This window comes from Pinus tabuliformis, chromosome 5_1 (genome assembly GCF_031772625.1).
Source record: "Pinus tabuliformis cultivar Carrire ecotype Pingquan chromosome 5_1, CPIR1, whole genome shotgun sequence".
NCBI lineage: Eukaryota > Viridiplantae > Streptophyta > Pinopsida > Pinales > Pinaceae > Pinus > Pinus tabuliformis.
The window spans coordinates 394,552,055-394,567,236 of NC_142305.1; the positions used below are offsets into that span (position 1 = coordinate 394,552,055).

At 39.1% G+C, this 15,182-nt stretch overlaps 1 protein-coding gene across 1 annotated transcript in view; it reads left to right on the top strand.

The window, feature by feature from the left end:
* The window catches only part of LOC149165112 (anaphase-promoting complex subunit 2-like), a 93,250-nt gene extending 81,295 nt beyond the window's left edge, over positions 1-11,955 (top strand). The window contains exons 14-16 of the mRNA XM_089432245.1: positions 6,011-6,196; positions 11,317-11,385; positions 11,492-11,955. Of these exons, the coding sequence (XP_089288371.1) occupies positions 6,011-6,196; positions 11,317-11,385; positions 11,492-11,617 (381 nt within the window). The 3' untranslated portion in view covers positions 11,618-11,955. The remainder of the gene's footprint in view (positions 1-6,010; positions 6,197-11,316; positions 11,386-11,491) is intronic.
* The last annotated feature ends 3,227 nt before the right edge of the window (positions 11,956-15,182 follow it).

The following is a 15,182-nucleotide window of genomic DNA, read 5'->3' on the forward strand; positions in this document are numbered from 1 at the left end:
CTTGATTGATCCCAATAGTCACTTACCCTCCTTAATCCTTTGTTGATGGTATCTGTGTGAATGTTTGCTAATTCTTCACTGCAGAGATTGTCCTCCTACTGCCAATTATCCTCCCAGAACTAGGCCAGATTTCCATTTCTGATCTCCCAGAAACTATGATTTTGGACTAGGGCTCTGTTCTCCCATGCCCTATTCCAAATTGGTGAACCTTTTACTTGTCTTGTCATTCTTATGAGGTTCTTCTCCTGCCAATCCCTAGCATACTTTTGCTTCCATAGTTTTGCCCAGGGGGCTTGTATTTCCTTTAGCCATCTCCACCAGACTTTGGCTCCTAGAACTCTGTTAAGAATTCCTGGGTCATGAAGACCCAGGCCACCATGGGATTTAGGTTTGCATACCCTGTCCCATGCCACTAGGGCCCATTTCTTCTTTTCTTCACCTTTCCCCCAGAGAAAGTCTCTCTGAATGTTTCTTATTTTAATAATTACACCAGCTGGTGCCGGAATGGCTGATAGCATATAGATAGGGATGGATTGGAGGATAGCCTTAGTTAGAATCAACCTCCCTGCTAGATTTAGGGCTCTATTTGTCCATTTGCTAATCTTATCTCTTAGCTTATTTAGAACAGGCTCCCAGATTTCCTTGTGTAACGGTTTGTCAGTGAGGGGAACTCCCAGGTACTTCGAGGGCAATGACTCTCTTTGAAAGCCCAAAATTCTGGAAAGATTTCTTTGAATTGAAATATCCGTATTGAAAAAGAAAATCTTTGATTTAGTAAGACTTACCTCTGTGCCTGCTGCCATAGCAAACTCACTCAGAATCTGCTTAAATGCTTTGGCTTCCTTGACTGTGGGTGTGCCTTGAAGCATAGTATCATCTACAAATTGCTGATGAGTCACTGTGTCCCCCCCTTGAGTGAGTCTCAGACCCTGAATTCTCCCTTCCTCCTTAGCAGCACTGATTGCTCTCCCTAACCCTTCCATCATTAGAATGGAAAGGAAAGGAGAAAGAGGATCACCTTGCCTGAGACCTCTGGTAGGCTTGAAGGTTTTGGAGGGAGAGCCGTTGAGAAGAATTGAACAGCTGGCAGTGGTAACTAGTGCCATGACCCACTTAATCCAATTGTAATCAAAGCCATAGGCTTTTAGAACTGCTCTTATGTACAACCAACTAAGTTTATCATAGGCCTTTGCTATGTCCAGTTGAATTATCATACCTGCTTGTTTATTGGTAATGAGTGAATGAACCACTTCATGAGCTTGAATTATGTTATTAAGAATTTGTCTTCCCTCCACATATCTCGTTTGCTCCTCTGACACTAGGGAAGGAAGGAGAGGTTTGAGACGGTTGGCAATTACTTTGGATATTATTTTGTACACCACATTGCAAAGTGCTATAGGTCTGAATCTGTTTGGAGAGGTGGCCTTTTCCTGTTTGGGGATTAAGGCTATGAAAGATTCATTGAGCACCTTCAAGACTGTTTTAAATCTTCGAGAGTCTTCCACTACCTCTAGAATATCCTGTTTTACTATCCTCCAACATGTTTTGAAAAAGTCCACATTGAAGCCATCCGGGCCTGGTGCTTTCCCGTTGTGCATCTCTGTAATGACTTCCTCAATCTCTTCCTCTGTTACTGGTCTGTTGAGATTGTAATTGTCTTCTCTAGATACCAATTTAGGTATGTACTGAGTAAATATTTTCGTAAACTAATGTCTATCTACTGTGGTTTCCTCAACAATTCTCTGAAAATGCTGGACTAGAACCTCTTCCATCTCTTCATGAGTGTTTCTTTCTATTCCCTGCTGATCTATAAGTTTCACAATTCTGTTATTGTTTCTGTGAGCTATGGTGGATCTGTGAAAGAATTTGGTATTTCTCTCCCCTTAATCCATTGTACTCTTGATTTCTGTCTCCAGAATATTTCCTCTTGTAGACATCTGTTTTCCCATTCATGCTGCAGTGACTCTGCCATCTCTTTCCTTTCCTCTGTATAGCCTTCTGTGATGAGAATTTGGTTTATTTCCTTTAGTTTCTTTTCCACTTCTCCTTTAGCTTTGAAGATATCGCCAAATTCCTTTTTATTCCACTCTTTGAGTCTATTTTTAATGTGTTTAAGCTTGCAGTGTAGAAGGAACATCTTTGTACCTTGAAAGTGTAGCTCTTCCTTCCACCATTTTTCAATGTTTGTGAGGAAATCTGAATGTGTGAGCCAAGCATTCTCAAACCTGAAGGGGTTGTTCCTCGGTTTACCACATAGAGAAGCTTCCAATTGAATGGGCCAGTGATCTGAACCTCCAAAAGGTAGGATGAGCGCAGTTAGGCTACTTCCCATGAGAAGGAGTTCCTCTGAGATAATGAATCTATCTAATTTTGAGGCTACTTGGGTAGACCCCCCCTTTTGTTATTCCAAGTGAAGATTCCATTGCTGGTTTCCATATCTACCAGTTTCATGTCGGTGAGGAAGTTTTGGAAGGCAATAGAATCCCTACCAAGTGTTCTTGTTCCTCCTTTCTTCTCCGTGAGTGATTTTGTCATGTTAAAATTGCCTCCTAGAATCCAGGGTAGAGCTGGGTATCTCTTCTTCAAATCCTCCAGTGTTGTGAGGAGTCGAAGTTTGTCCTCCATTGGCTGAGGCCCATAGACATTGGTGATCATGTAACATTGCCTGTCACCCACCGGTTGGATAATCAAAGAGAGATGGTGTCTGGACGCCTCCGCATCAATCACACCAAATTTCTGTGGATCCCATAGAGTGAGAATTCCCCCAGCAGATTTATTAGCCTTAACCTCAAGGTATTCATATCTATTTAACCATTTGCTGTGTTTTTCTCTGATCTTCTCCACTGAGCATTTTGTTTCCTATATGAACACTATGTCAGGTTTTTCCTCTCTGATCCTATTACCTAGAGTCCTCTGTTTTCTTCTACTCCCTAGTCCTCTAATGTTCCAGGTTGTGATTTTCATTGAGGTGGGGTTTTGAAGGAGTAACTGGAAAGATCTTTCATCCTTCCTGAGTCAATCATGAGTTTGCCACACTCCAGCAACAGTTCTTTTTGTCTTGTTAATTTTCTTGTTATTAACCCTATTGATGAAGTCCCTTTATTTTCCTGGTTATCATGTCCTCTTTTGACTCCTGCAGCTGTTTGATGTGACTTGTTAAGGAATATCTGTTGTACCTTGTCAACATCCTCCTGAGGTATGGAGTTTATTCCCAGGTTTCCTCCTTGTTCTAGAAACTTTTCTAGCTCTAGGTTCTCCCTTTCCAGGATCTCCTGTAAGTCTTGGTCCTCTGTGCCACTTTCACTTTGAGTCATTTCATGGTCTTTCTCTATCTCCATGGTACTCAAAGGGTCCATCGTGTGTTCATTCTGTTCCTGTGTGAACTCCATGCTGGTCTCTTTTCCTTTCCCCCTTACTGCCTGATTCTCTGTACTTTTTTGGTCACCTCCATCTACTTCTTTTTCTCCTAAGATCTCAAAACTGTTGTAGCTTCTTGTTTTGTTATCATTTATCAGAAGAAATTTCGGCGTAAATCACAATCAGAAAATCATTGTCGACGCGTTTCGAACCAACCAGTGTGGTTCATCGTCAGGACGAGTTGAAGAAAACAGATCCAGCTTTGCATGTTAAATAGTTTGTTATCATTCTCAGTAGGGTTCTTTTGCGTCTTCCTTCCTCCTCCTTTTCCTTTTCCTCCTACTTTGGTGAAACCTGTCTGATCTTTCCCTTTGCTGGTGTTTCGGTTTTCTTCCCTTTTATTAAGAGGACAATTTCTAGATAGGTGCCCATGCTCATGACATTTGTGACATCTGAACGGGATATGCTCATAGTCAACTGTTTGAACCCATTCTTCGTCATAGACTTCTAGAATGACCTCATCTGGAAGGGCTCCTGATAGGTCCATCTCCACACATATACGGGCATAAGAGGTATATTTTCCTGTTAGAGTTGCCTCTGAAATCTTTAAGAAATGACCTAATTTATTGCCTATAGCTTTTAAAGACTCTGGTATCCGTATCCAGTAATCTAAAGGTAAGGAGTAGAGTCTAATCTATACTGGTATCGAAGTGAAGGTTTCTCATTCCGGCACAAAGTTCATCGTCCATGGCCGCATATAGAGACCAGCAGCTGCAAAGAAGTATGGTCCTCCTTCAAAAATCCTGTCTCTGTCCTCCATGTTCGTGAACACCACTGTAAAAAAACCTTTGGATCCAAGATGTATATTTAACTCCCCCTTTGGTTTCCAGTTGTATTTTATCCAAGTGTACAACGCTTTCTCTGATGGCCAGATTCCCATAAACTTGCATATAATGGCATAGTTTGCCATGTGATCCCTGTGCTCTTGCAGAGCTGGATCATTCAATATAACCCGCGGTTTAGTGATGGTTTTGGGTTTGCAGGGCCCCAACTTGGTTCTATTCTCTGGTCCCTGACCTCTGTCCTCCGCTTTCTCCTCCTGTCGGTCTTCCTCGTGGGTCCCTTGTTCTGCATGGGTTTTGCTGCCTTCCGCCTTCTGAGTTTTAGAGTTTTTTGCCTTGACCTCCAAGGATTGTGGAGGCTTGTTCTTGTTCCCTGCTCTTCCTTTGTTTGAAACCATATTACTGTAGGAGGGAGTGGAGCTCCCTCCTCCCTGTGCCTCCATGGTTGGCTGTTACCTGCTATCACTCTCTTTGTTAAACCCTAGAACCTCCCGAGCGCCCAATTAGGTTTAGGGTTTAGGGTTTAGGTTTTTCGCTTAGGAGGATGCTTTCAGACATGAAGAAATCATAGAATATTTTGTGACAATATGCTTATTTAATATTTTGTGACAATTAAGGGGGGCTCAAACTAGCTAAGAATCTAGTCTTCCACTAGGATACCAATGTGTTGAGATACAATGCTACTTCATTGAAAACTTGTAGAGGATGGATTTATTGAGTTGCAGTACTGTCCCACTAAGGACCAAATTGCAGACATTTTCACAAAGTCTTTGTCTTGAAAAATATGTAAAATTCTAGGATAAGCTTATATGTAATTGGTAGATTGACCATCAAGGGAGGGTGTTAAAGAAGATGTTAGATTATAATGGTCGATTAGATATTAGAGATAGGTATTAATAAAGTCATTTCAACTTTAGGTTATTTAATGCTTATATGCTATATTTCACTTTAGTGTGTTTTTTGGTCTATCCCACATTCATAAAGTGGATTGACTCAACTAACTTGCAACCCTTTATAAGAAAGCTTTTGGTTTCTCATCATGAATGCAATCTTGGTTTCCTTATGTGTTCATGTTATCGTTATAGGAATGTGGGTGAGAACAATTAGACCTTTATTTGCAACTTAAGTTCTGCGATTGGGATTTGATTGTATATTTCATCTCATTGTATTCATGATTTTTTTGTTGTTTCATTTGAAAAAACATGTATTTTTAGACGATCCATGTAATCTTGGTTGAAGCTTGCTGTTGCTGTGTGAATAGCTTAGATTATGTACTCATTGTTTACATTCTGATATGTTTGTTGTTTCATTTGAAAAGTCATGTATGTTTAGATGATCCATGTAATCTTGGTTTAATCATGGTACTACTGGGAACATAACTTAGATTATGTATGCATTGTCATTTAAATTGAAATCTAGATTATATACTGTTGACTGCTATGTAATGTTGTACAACATCATGCTTTACATCCTTACATCCTTTTAATGTGAGAGACATATAGATGGGAGACTTTGATTGCCTATTTGGTAACCACTTGTTAGTTTTATTACTTTCAATCCATTTTTGTCAAATTTAATGTCTATATTAGTATTTGATTGACAAGTGTAAGATTTGAATTTCTGAAGACTTGTTAAATAGACACAACATAATTCCTTTGGGTGAAGGACTACACGATTTGAGTTGTGAAAGTCATGTCTTAGACATCCTTGCTTGTGTCAAATATTTCAAATTTCTTATTGTAGCAGTACAGTTTTGTTCTTGGTGATTTTCATTTGTAATATAGTAGCAATTAAGTTATTGTTATGTGCAGGGTATTCTAATGGAATCAGCGGGAACAACGAGTGATGAACATGTCTACACCATTGTTGAAAATATTGGTGATACATGCCATGATGATGTTGACACTAGAGTGGTTGGAACTGCATTCTTAGAAGAAGAAGAAGAAGAGGCCTTGGAGGAGGACCAATTGCAAACAAAAAATTTGGCTGTTTATGAGGTAAAAATTCTCCATCTTGTAATATCTGGATCTTTTTCTCCAAGGTATTATCTATTTTTTCATGAACTTGGTTATATTTTTCTAGGTACGAGATTCGTGTGTAATTAATATATATCCTCAATTGCCCATCCTAAATGTAACATAGTGATATATGTTAACTGTTTAGCAAACGTGTTTATCTAGTCATATCTCCTCTCCTATTGTATAATTAGGGGAGGGGTGAAGTATGTGTTAAATCCCAATATGAAATTGATTGAATGAGTCATTAAGGTACATTAGAAAGAGACCACTTAGCACACTGAAGCAAAGTTTTCTTTCTATTTAAGGGAGATGTGTTAATTTTCCAGTATTCTATGCTTAACACAATCACTTATTACAATTCTTCTTCAGTTAGCAATCAATTTATCCAAATATAATTCAATCTTCCAGCGACAATAAGCAATTGTAGATAGAACAGTAGACCAATGCACAATAGAAGACAGCCAAGAATAGTGACAGAGTTGAGGGGATTCTTGGGCATTTGCACCTATTACAAGAGGTTTGTGAGGGGATTCTCACAGCTGGCAGCACCCCTGACAGATTTGACGAAGAAAGGGGCATTTGTATGGACAGGAGGAGTGCAGGAGGCTTTTGAGCACCTCAAGGAGGTCACGAGCAGTCGTCCGGTGTTGGCTCTACCAGATTTTTTGCAGCCATTCGTCCTAGAGTGTGATGCCACTAGAGAGGACATCGGTTCAGTTTTGATGCAGGGCGGGCATCCCATTGCTTTCGAAAGACAAGAGCTGCAGGGACACGAGAGACTATACTCCATTTACGACAAGGAGATGTTGGCCATCATGCATGCATTGGCTAAGTTTCGACAATATTTGGTGGGAAACAGATTTAAGGTAAAGAATGACCACAACAGTGTCCGGTTCTTTTTAGAGCATAAACAGTTTCAGGAGAGACAACATAAATGGGTCAGCAAAATCTAGGCATACGATTTTGACATAGAATATGTCAAGGGCATGCAGAACATTGTGAGCATTTCCCAAGATTGGAGGGCACAATCATTGGTGTACTCCGAGAACCCACATGCATGTGAGGTCTTGGATGTTGCAGCGAGAGATGATAGGTACAAAGTGATGAATGACGTGATCTACTACAAGGATTAGATTTATTTGGTGCCTGGCTCCCAGTTGGGAGAAGATCATGCAGGCTGCGCATGACTCTCCACTGGCAGTTCATCAGGGGTTTCTTAAGACCTACATGGCCATCAGGGAGCACTTCACATGGAGGAGCTTCAAGGGAGATGTTTTGAGGCATGTGCAGGAGTGTGACGTCTGTAAGAGGAATAAAGGGGAGTTGTCACATCCAAGGTTACTTGGGAGCGGGAGTAGGAGTGACATTTTCAAAAGCTCCTGGTTTGGGAACGAATCGGGGAGCAAATTTTTATATAATATATATATATATATATTTTATATTTTGATGCATATATGTCAACAAAAGCATGTAGAATGATGAATTAGATATAAAAAACATAAAAACATAGGTTGAACCATATAACATCAATCATCTAGAAGTTATAATATTCATCAACCATGTCCACAAGTTAGTAACATCCGACAAGTCTACTTCAACCTCTTCCTATTCCTGAGAGGAAGTGGGAGAGCATATCCATGGATTTCATCCTAGGGCTGGCTACCCATGGTACAGGGGCATGACTGCATTTATGTGGTGGTAGACAGGCTGATCAAGTTTGCCCATTTCTTCGTCATTCTAGCCAGATCTTCCGCATCAAAGGTGGCAGAGCTATTCTTTCGAGAGATCTTCATATTGCATGGTCTTCCAAAGGCCATTGTCAGTGATCGGGATAACCGATTTATGGGAACATTTTGGCAGGAGCTCTTCTAGTTGGTAGGGACCGAGCTCACACCCAGTACAAGTTAGCACCCTAGACTGATGGGCAAACTGAGATCGTGAACAAGTGGTTGGATGGGTACTTGCATAACTATGTGATAGGACAACAACGCACGTGGGTGAAGTGGCTACACCTTGGGGAGTATTGCTACAACACCACCTATCATGTGTCTATCGGTATGTCTCCCTTCCGTGCTTTATATGGTTACGATGCTTTGACTTTTGCTGACATGATTTTTGGAGACAGCAAGGCCCCAAGGGCCAAAGATTGGATCCAGGAGAGCCAAGACATCCTTAGGGCTCTCAAGGACAACTTACAGACCATCCAAAACCAGCAGAAGATATATGCTGACTAACATAGGATTGAGAGGCACTTTGAGGTCAGGAACTTGGTCTTTCTCAGGCTCCAACCATATAGACAGTCCACCTTGAAGCAAAAGGGAGTTGAGGAGCTCAAACCATGCTTTTATGGCCATATAGGGTAACTAGACGAGTGGGAGAAGTAGCGTATGAGCTGGAATTCCTGCCAGGGAGTAAGGTGCACAATGTGTTTCATGTCCCATGGCTGAAAAAGGCCTTGGAACAATAGGTGACAACTACTATGGAGTTTCCGCCCAAGGGCGGTGAGGGGCATTTGGTTTTGGTACCGGAGGCCATCTTCGAGATGAGGGAGAGGAAGACCGGGAGCAGAGTTATCTGAGAATTCTGGTTAAGTGGAAGGACCTACCTGAGGAGGATGCCAACTGGGAGGGAGAATAGGTACTTCAACATCCATCATTGCAGTTGCTTGGGGACAAACAACATCTGGGCAGGGAGGACTGTAATGGCCCCACTTAGCAATTTTGCTAAGTAAATACATTTTTGTACAATTTTTGCTAAGTAAATACATTTTTGTACAATTTTTGCTTTTTGATATAGGAAAAGTGGGTTAGAAGGACCCCACTTGAATTTTGAGGGAAAAGGCTCACCAAACATTAGAGGAAAAGAGAAAATTAAGAATGTAGTGGGATGTGGGTGACACTCCCAAAAAGAGAATTCGTACCCCTTAAGAGGAATTCGACTTAGGGAGGAGAGAGAAGAGGGAATTTGAATTTGGGGACCCACAATGGGGAGAAAGGAGGCAACAAAGATAAATGGAGGAGAGGAGGTTCATTCTAGGACTTTTGCTAGTCTGAGAATGAAACCCCTTGTATGCTTGTGCTGTTGAGCCAAGTCTACGCAGTGCTGTTCAACATGAGATTTCCAAGCGGAAATCTCAACTCCTTCAGTGGACTTCGAGTGCCACTCTAGGGGAGATTATCATTACATTTATGAGTTGTTCCAGGAGAAATTACACGCACATTCAGTCATTACTTGGAGCAGGCGGGGCGCAGAAAAGGAACACACACTCCTCTGGAGAGTCAGATTTAGAGCAGACCGGATTCCGGGCTTTGGTGGGAAAATTTCCTTGAGGATTTGCTAAGGACTTCTGGTGATTTGCAGGGCTGGTAGGGTGGCCATACTTCAGGCCAAATTTGCTATTTCTGGGCATGTTCAGAGGCAGATTGTCATGGCCCATGCAGTTATTGAGGCATTGAGCTCGTGTGGGAGAGAATACCAGGAATTTGGAGTTGGAAATTGCAGGGAGTCATAAGGTGAATTGGTGGAGGGATTTCTCACTATTTTGGCATCATTTGCAGCTGTGTTTCTGGTGGTGCGTATTTGCTGCTGAAGAGCCAATTATGCCTTATTTTGTGGGCATTTCGGAGCAGTCGAGCTGGGCTGAGAACTTTCTGGGTTTTTATGGGTCTATTGAGGAGAGCCTACAACCAATTTTGTAGAATTTCCTCAAGCACTCTAGAGGGTCCAAACGCCAGTTCTACTTCAGCCAAAAGCAGCAGAATTACTGGGCCAGTGCAGGGGTTGGAGGATAAGCACTCTTTAGTGCTTGGGCAACATTCCTCTCACCCGGGACTTGTGTAGCTCGCTTTAGCACACTCAGGTGCACTTGTTCCAACTTATTGTACCCATTCCATGAGAAATAATAATATGGCTTAGATTATTTGGTCTGAATTGCTGGTGAACTGATATTTCTGCTTATTTTCCAGTTTTTGGTTGCATGTTTAGAATTTCTTGGCTGTTATCACTTAATATTTCCATTAGGAATATTACAGGATATGACAGAACATGGCTCTCTATATGCCATAGATTTTGCCTATAAAACTCGCATATTCCCTTAGAAACTAGATGCATAACATAACTCATAATCCACAGGAAATAGGATGATGATGCCACAAAATTTCACACATATAGAAATTTGCATCCATGTTACAGTGATTAGTCCAAAAAATAAATAAATGCCTCGCTATCCCTTATGAGGTGGCATTTAGTTAGGACAGGTCCTTCCTTTAAAGGACACTCTTTCTTCATGAATCATCTATATATTTCATTCACTTAAAAAACAAGCTCAGTGTGTCCTTGCACAAGCCTTCTGTATTTCATTTTTGTTTCATTGTGGACATTCTGTTGGTGACCACCATGTTGCTCAATTTGAGCCATATCCATTATCAACATCCAGCACTTTGCAATGGTAGTAATTATCTACATAGATTGGCATTAAATATGTGTTAGATAATGGGTCATTTCTCATACAGATAACTTGGAATAAATTTCAGACAGCATATACATTACTGTACGAGGGAATTCAAGGAAAGATTTCTGTTATGTTATATAACTTTGACTAAAACTTGAGTATTGCGCTGTATCTTAAATTACCTCATTATGTACTCTTTCATATTATTTTGTTTCACTTCAAAACACTGCATAATTTTAGTTTGATTTACTCTATTATTTTACATGGTGAAATGTCTCTCTGTCATTTGAACTGTTAGTACTCTGTTGTACTAGAGTAGTTATAGTATCTGTAGCACAGTGTGCTAAATTAAGATTCTTTTAAATAGGTTGCACATAAGCAGCAAAGTGACTTGAAATTGTCAAAAATTATGTTGTCAGTGTCATGGAACCTCAGTTCTTATCTTAATCAAACCATCTCTGTGATGTATCCATATTTTTGTTTGATTTAATATATATAATTGTAGAAAGTAGTCCTTAGAGTACCTATTCTGCGAGATTCACACAAAATGGCTATCTTCCTGATCTTCCTTTTAAGTTTTAACTTATAATAGGCTTAGAGTTTATTTTTCAGCAGTGGCCTTGAACCTTTGCTTATTTTACCTCTGCAGGTTTTTGTCAAGGGAATGCTTACAAATTTTCCTACTCTGAAGCTTGAAGATATACACAAGAGGCTTGGTGTAAGTGCATATTTGAGATTTCCCAAAGCATCAGTTTTTAGCAGTGAAATTGCTTATAATACTTACAACAAGCCTTTGATAGCTAACCTTTTCTTTGGTCTTGCAGGATCATTCTCACGGATTTTATGTCTACGACCTGTCATTACATCAGTTGCAGATGTTTTTGTCTCGTCTTGTATCTGAAGACAAGTTGGAAGTTAATGATGGGGAATATAGATTACGGAAGCAATAGCATCTGTACCTGAGTTTGAGTATGTGCAAAGTTATGCCTACTATCTGCAACTTCCAACAAGATAATGTGATAGATATGTCAAGCCATGCTGAATTCTGTTGGTGAAAATTAGGTCATTATAGTCGCAAGTTTTCCTGGCCTCTCTCTGTTCAACTGTAATCAAATCCCTCGTATACAAATTGTAAAGATTGAATTATATGTGATGAAGGGACATACAGGTTAGGAGTAGTACAAGCAGTTTAGAAACGCAGCAATGGATGCACACCAGTAGTGCATCTCTCACAGATGTGTACAATTTGTTCTGGTCAAAATCTAATGTTTATCATGTATTCTATTCAGTTCGGTTCTTTGTTACCCGAGGGCTTAATTGGGTGCAATGACTAGCTCTATATGATAAAGGGAATTCGGATATGAGAGTCGAATTCGGATATGAGAGTCGTTTAAGTACCATTGAAAAAATTGTGAGTGTCAATACAATCGTAGAAGTAAAATGCAAAATGAACGTGGGTGGTGCAATTGTGTTAACGTGTTTACCTCTATAAACTAAACAATAGAAGGTCCACGAGGTGCATGATAAGGTCATTGCACAAAAGATCATAGATGCACTCTATGATGGAGATTAATTGAGCCATAATTTTTTTTACTAGGTCAGCACAAGTGTTCCTGGTGCGTAACGAATCACATCATAAATGTGTTAATATAGTTTGTCATTAGTGTAGTATGATGAATTAAAACAATTTAATATTTTTCGTTGTCAAATACTTTGGTGGCTTTGAATTGCAACAAATATGAGATAGGTCCATCGAGCTGTGGTCTTGTAGTTGAGATTGTCATGCAAATAACATAGTTCAAATGACAGGTGACATAGAGCTCTATAATTATGTGAGTGTTGATTGTGTTTTACAGATTTCCGTGTTAAATTGAGCTTCTTAAACCCTTACCAAGAAAATTCATCCAAGAATTTTGCCAATTTAGAAAAGAAAAAAGTTCGCATAGATTGATTGTTTGCACATTCATCAAAGGCATTACAGACATTTCTAATATATAGTTGAGGGAAAGACTGACTAATGGGAATAGCAACAGTTATAACTCAAGGATATCCAACCTTAGTCATTGAGGGAGATTTGAGAACTATTATTGATTCTTAAGGAAAGGCTAAGAAGAAAATCAAATAGGTAGAGATTTGATATTTTATGAGAGGAAGGAGCTAGCAATTTTTTATAAATTGGTCTACTGGATCAATCATATTGTAAAGATGAGATAATAGTTGTAGTAGGCAAAGCTCACATAGTCACTTGTACAGTATGTGCCCACTAAATTTCAATGCAATCCATTAATCTTTATGATGAAAAATGTCAAAAGAGGAAATGACAATTGAATTCTTCTATTCAGAAGATAGTTGTAATAGAGGCTTCATCCTTGAAAGTTGTTGGAAGGAAAAAGTCGGAAAAATGGGCCGAGACAAAAGGGGTAGAAAAAGTGGGATGGCGGTTTTACACATTTGAAGTGAGGATGGAAAAGGTTGGTAACAAGCTCATGAAAGATCACAGTTAAGATGAGGGATCTTTTAAAAAGTTTGGTATTTATTATGTATTTTTTCAACAACACCCCTTGTTTGTGGTTGGAGTTGGGGACTTATTTCCTCCAACCCATTACCAAAATCTATTTATATCTTCTGGCATTGTTGGAGTTGACGGAACTACAACCTTGGGTATGTCATTATGAGGATTCCATTTTTTCTTGGGAATTGAACTTTGAGTTAATGAAGGAAAAAGCCCAAGTTATAGTAACAAGACTCCTTATGTGAGAGAATAATAAGTTGCAAGTGTAAATTTTGTATTAAAAGGGAATGTTAGAACACTAGACAAAATAGAATGATATATAAATCATTTTTATTAATTGTCAAGTAACTAATGTGATCATTGTTAAATTGAAAGTTAGGTTGGAGTTAGGTGGCTAAGTCACTATAGCCAACTTAGGGGTATTATAAATTGATTATTATATTAGTTACTAACTTTATAAATTATTTTTTAATGTGAAACATTAGATTTTTAATCAAATAATTTATTTATATTATAAAATAATTTATTTATGATGTCATTGGCTCAAAAATTCGAAATGACTATTTGTTAGGTTAATTAAAAAAATTACAAAAAAATACAATGTGGCATTTCATTATTATTAAACTTCAAAGTTCATATTCATACAACAGGAAACACATGATGTATGCTTTAACATTCATTTGTGGTTGGGCTGTGGCATAAATGAGTACACATGACAATAATGTTGCAGACAGAAATCAATGACAACAGGGATGGAAATCTGGTAAAAAAATTTCCAGAACCATGAACAGTCTTCATCAAAATTGTCAAAATGGACATTGAGTTTGTCAAAACCATCAAATTTAAAAGCCTATTTAATTTTGAAATTCCAGCCTTAAATGATAACTTGGAGATTTCTCATCCAACATTATTTTACGATATATGTTTAGTCACAAGTACACGACAATTACATTCAAGCTTAATGGCAACTTGGAGGTCTTAGAATACAATGCTATTTTACAATATATTGATATTAATTCTTAATCACAAATGCAACATAACCACATTCAAGTCCACATCAATGGCATTTATTGTAATGTTCCCCTTTTGGACAAAGTCCTGATTTTCCACTGAAATCTTTGGGTTTCACTGAATTTGGATTAGGTGAGTTTTGTCAAACAGTTTAGAAACATAGACTGTAGGTTCATTTTCCTCATTTAATTGTTGATAGGTGGTTGTCATTGATGTTAACCCAAGCAACACCAGGAGATGCCCCGCTTTCGTTTATCAATATGACATGGCAATTCATGGATTATCGTGTCAGGGTCATCCTTAATGGATTCTCCTCATCAAGATGTTTCCGATGGTATGTGGCACGCCATATAGTTTCTTCACGGTTTGAGAGATATTCATGTTTGAAGTTAATGACCCCAATGAGTGGGCAAAAACGCCAAGGGGTGGTGACATGGGACTCTTTCCTTGATTGTTGATCATTAAACATCAAGCATGAGGGTTTTTTATCATGTTGTCTAGAACAATCACCTTGTGAGAGGGCATCAAATCGTTTTGCACCCATAAGAAGTATCCTTTAAACATTAAGGGTCAAATTCATTCACCACATGGGCAGCGGCCTTCATTGCTTAAGATACAAGGCATGGATATTCAAATTTTACTCCTAAAAAGTCTCCTCCAACCGTCATCTTTTGAAGCCCTTTCTAGTTAAGGGTTCATCTATAAAAATAGATCTGTACCTTACCTCACATGTATGTACTTGCAATGAAGAATCAATAGACACCACTCTGAAATTTTCGACCCCCTGAGGATAAATGGAGATCAAGAGAGAGGGAAAGGGTTTGGTTACCTTTCTTTTTGGTTGGGAGGTTCGTTTGAGGTCACCTTGCAAGAAGATTGAACCTGTGGTTGTCTATAAACTTCAGACCTGTGGTTTTGTACCTTCGGTCCTGTGATATAGTGTCAAGATATTTGGGATTGGCTTGGTATTTTCTCATTGCAGATGGAAGACC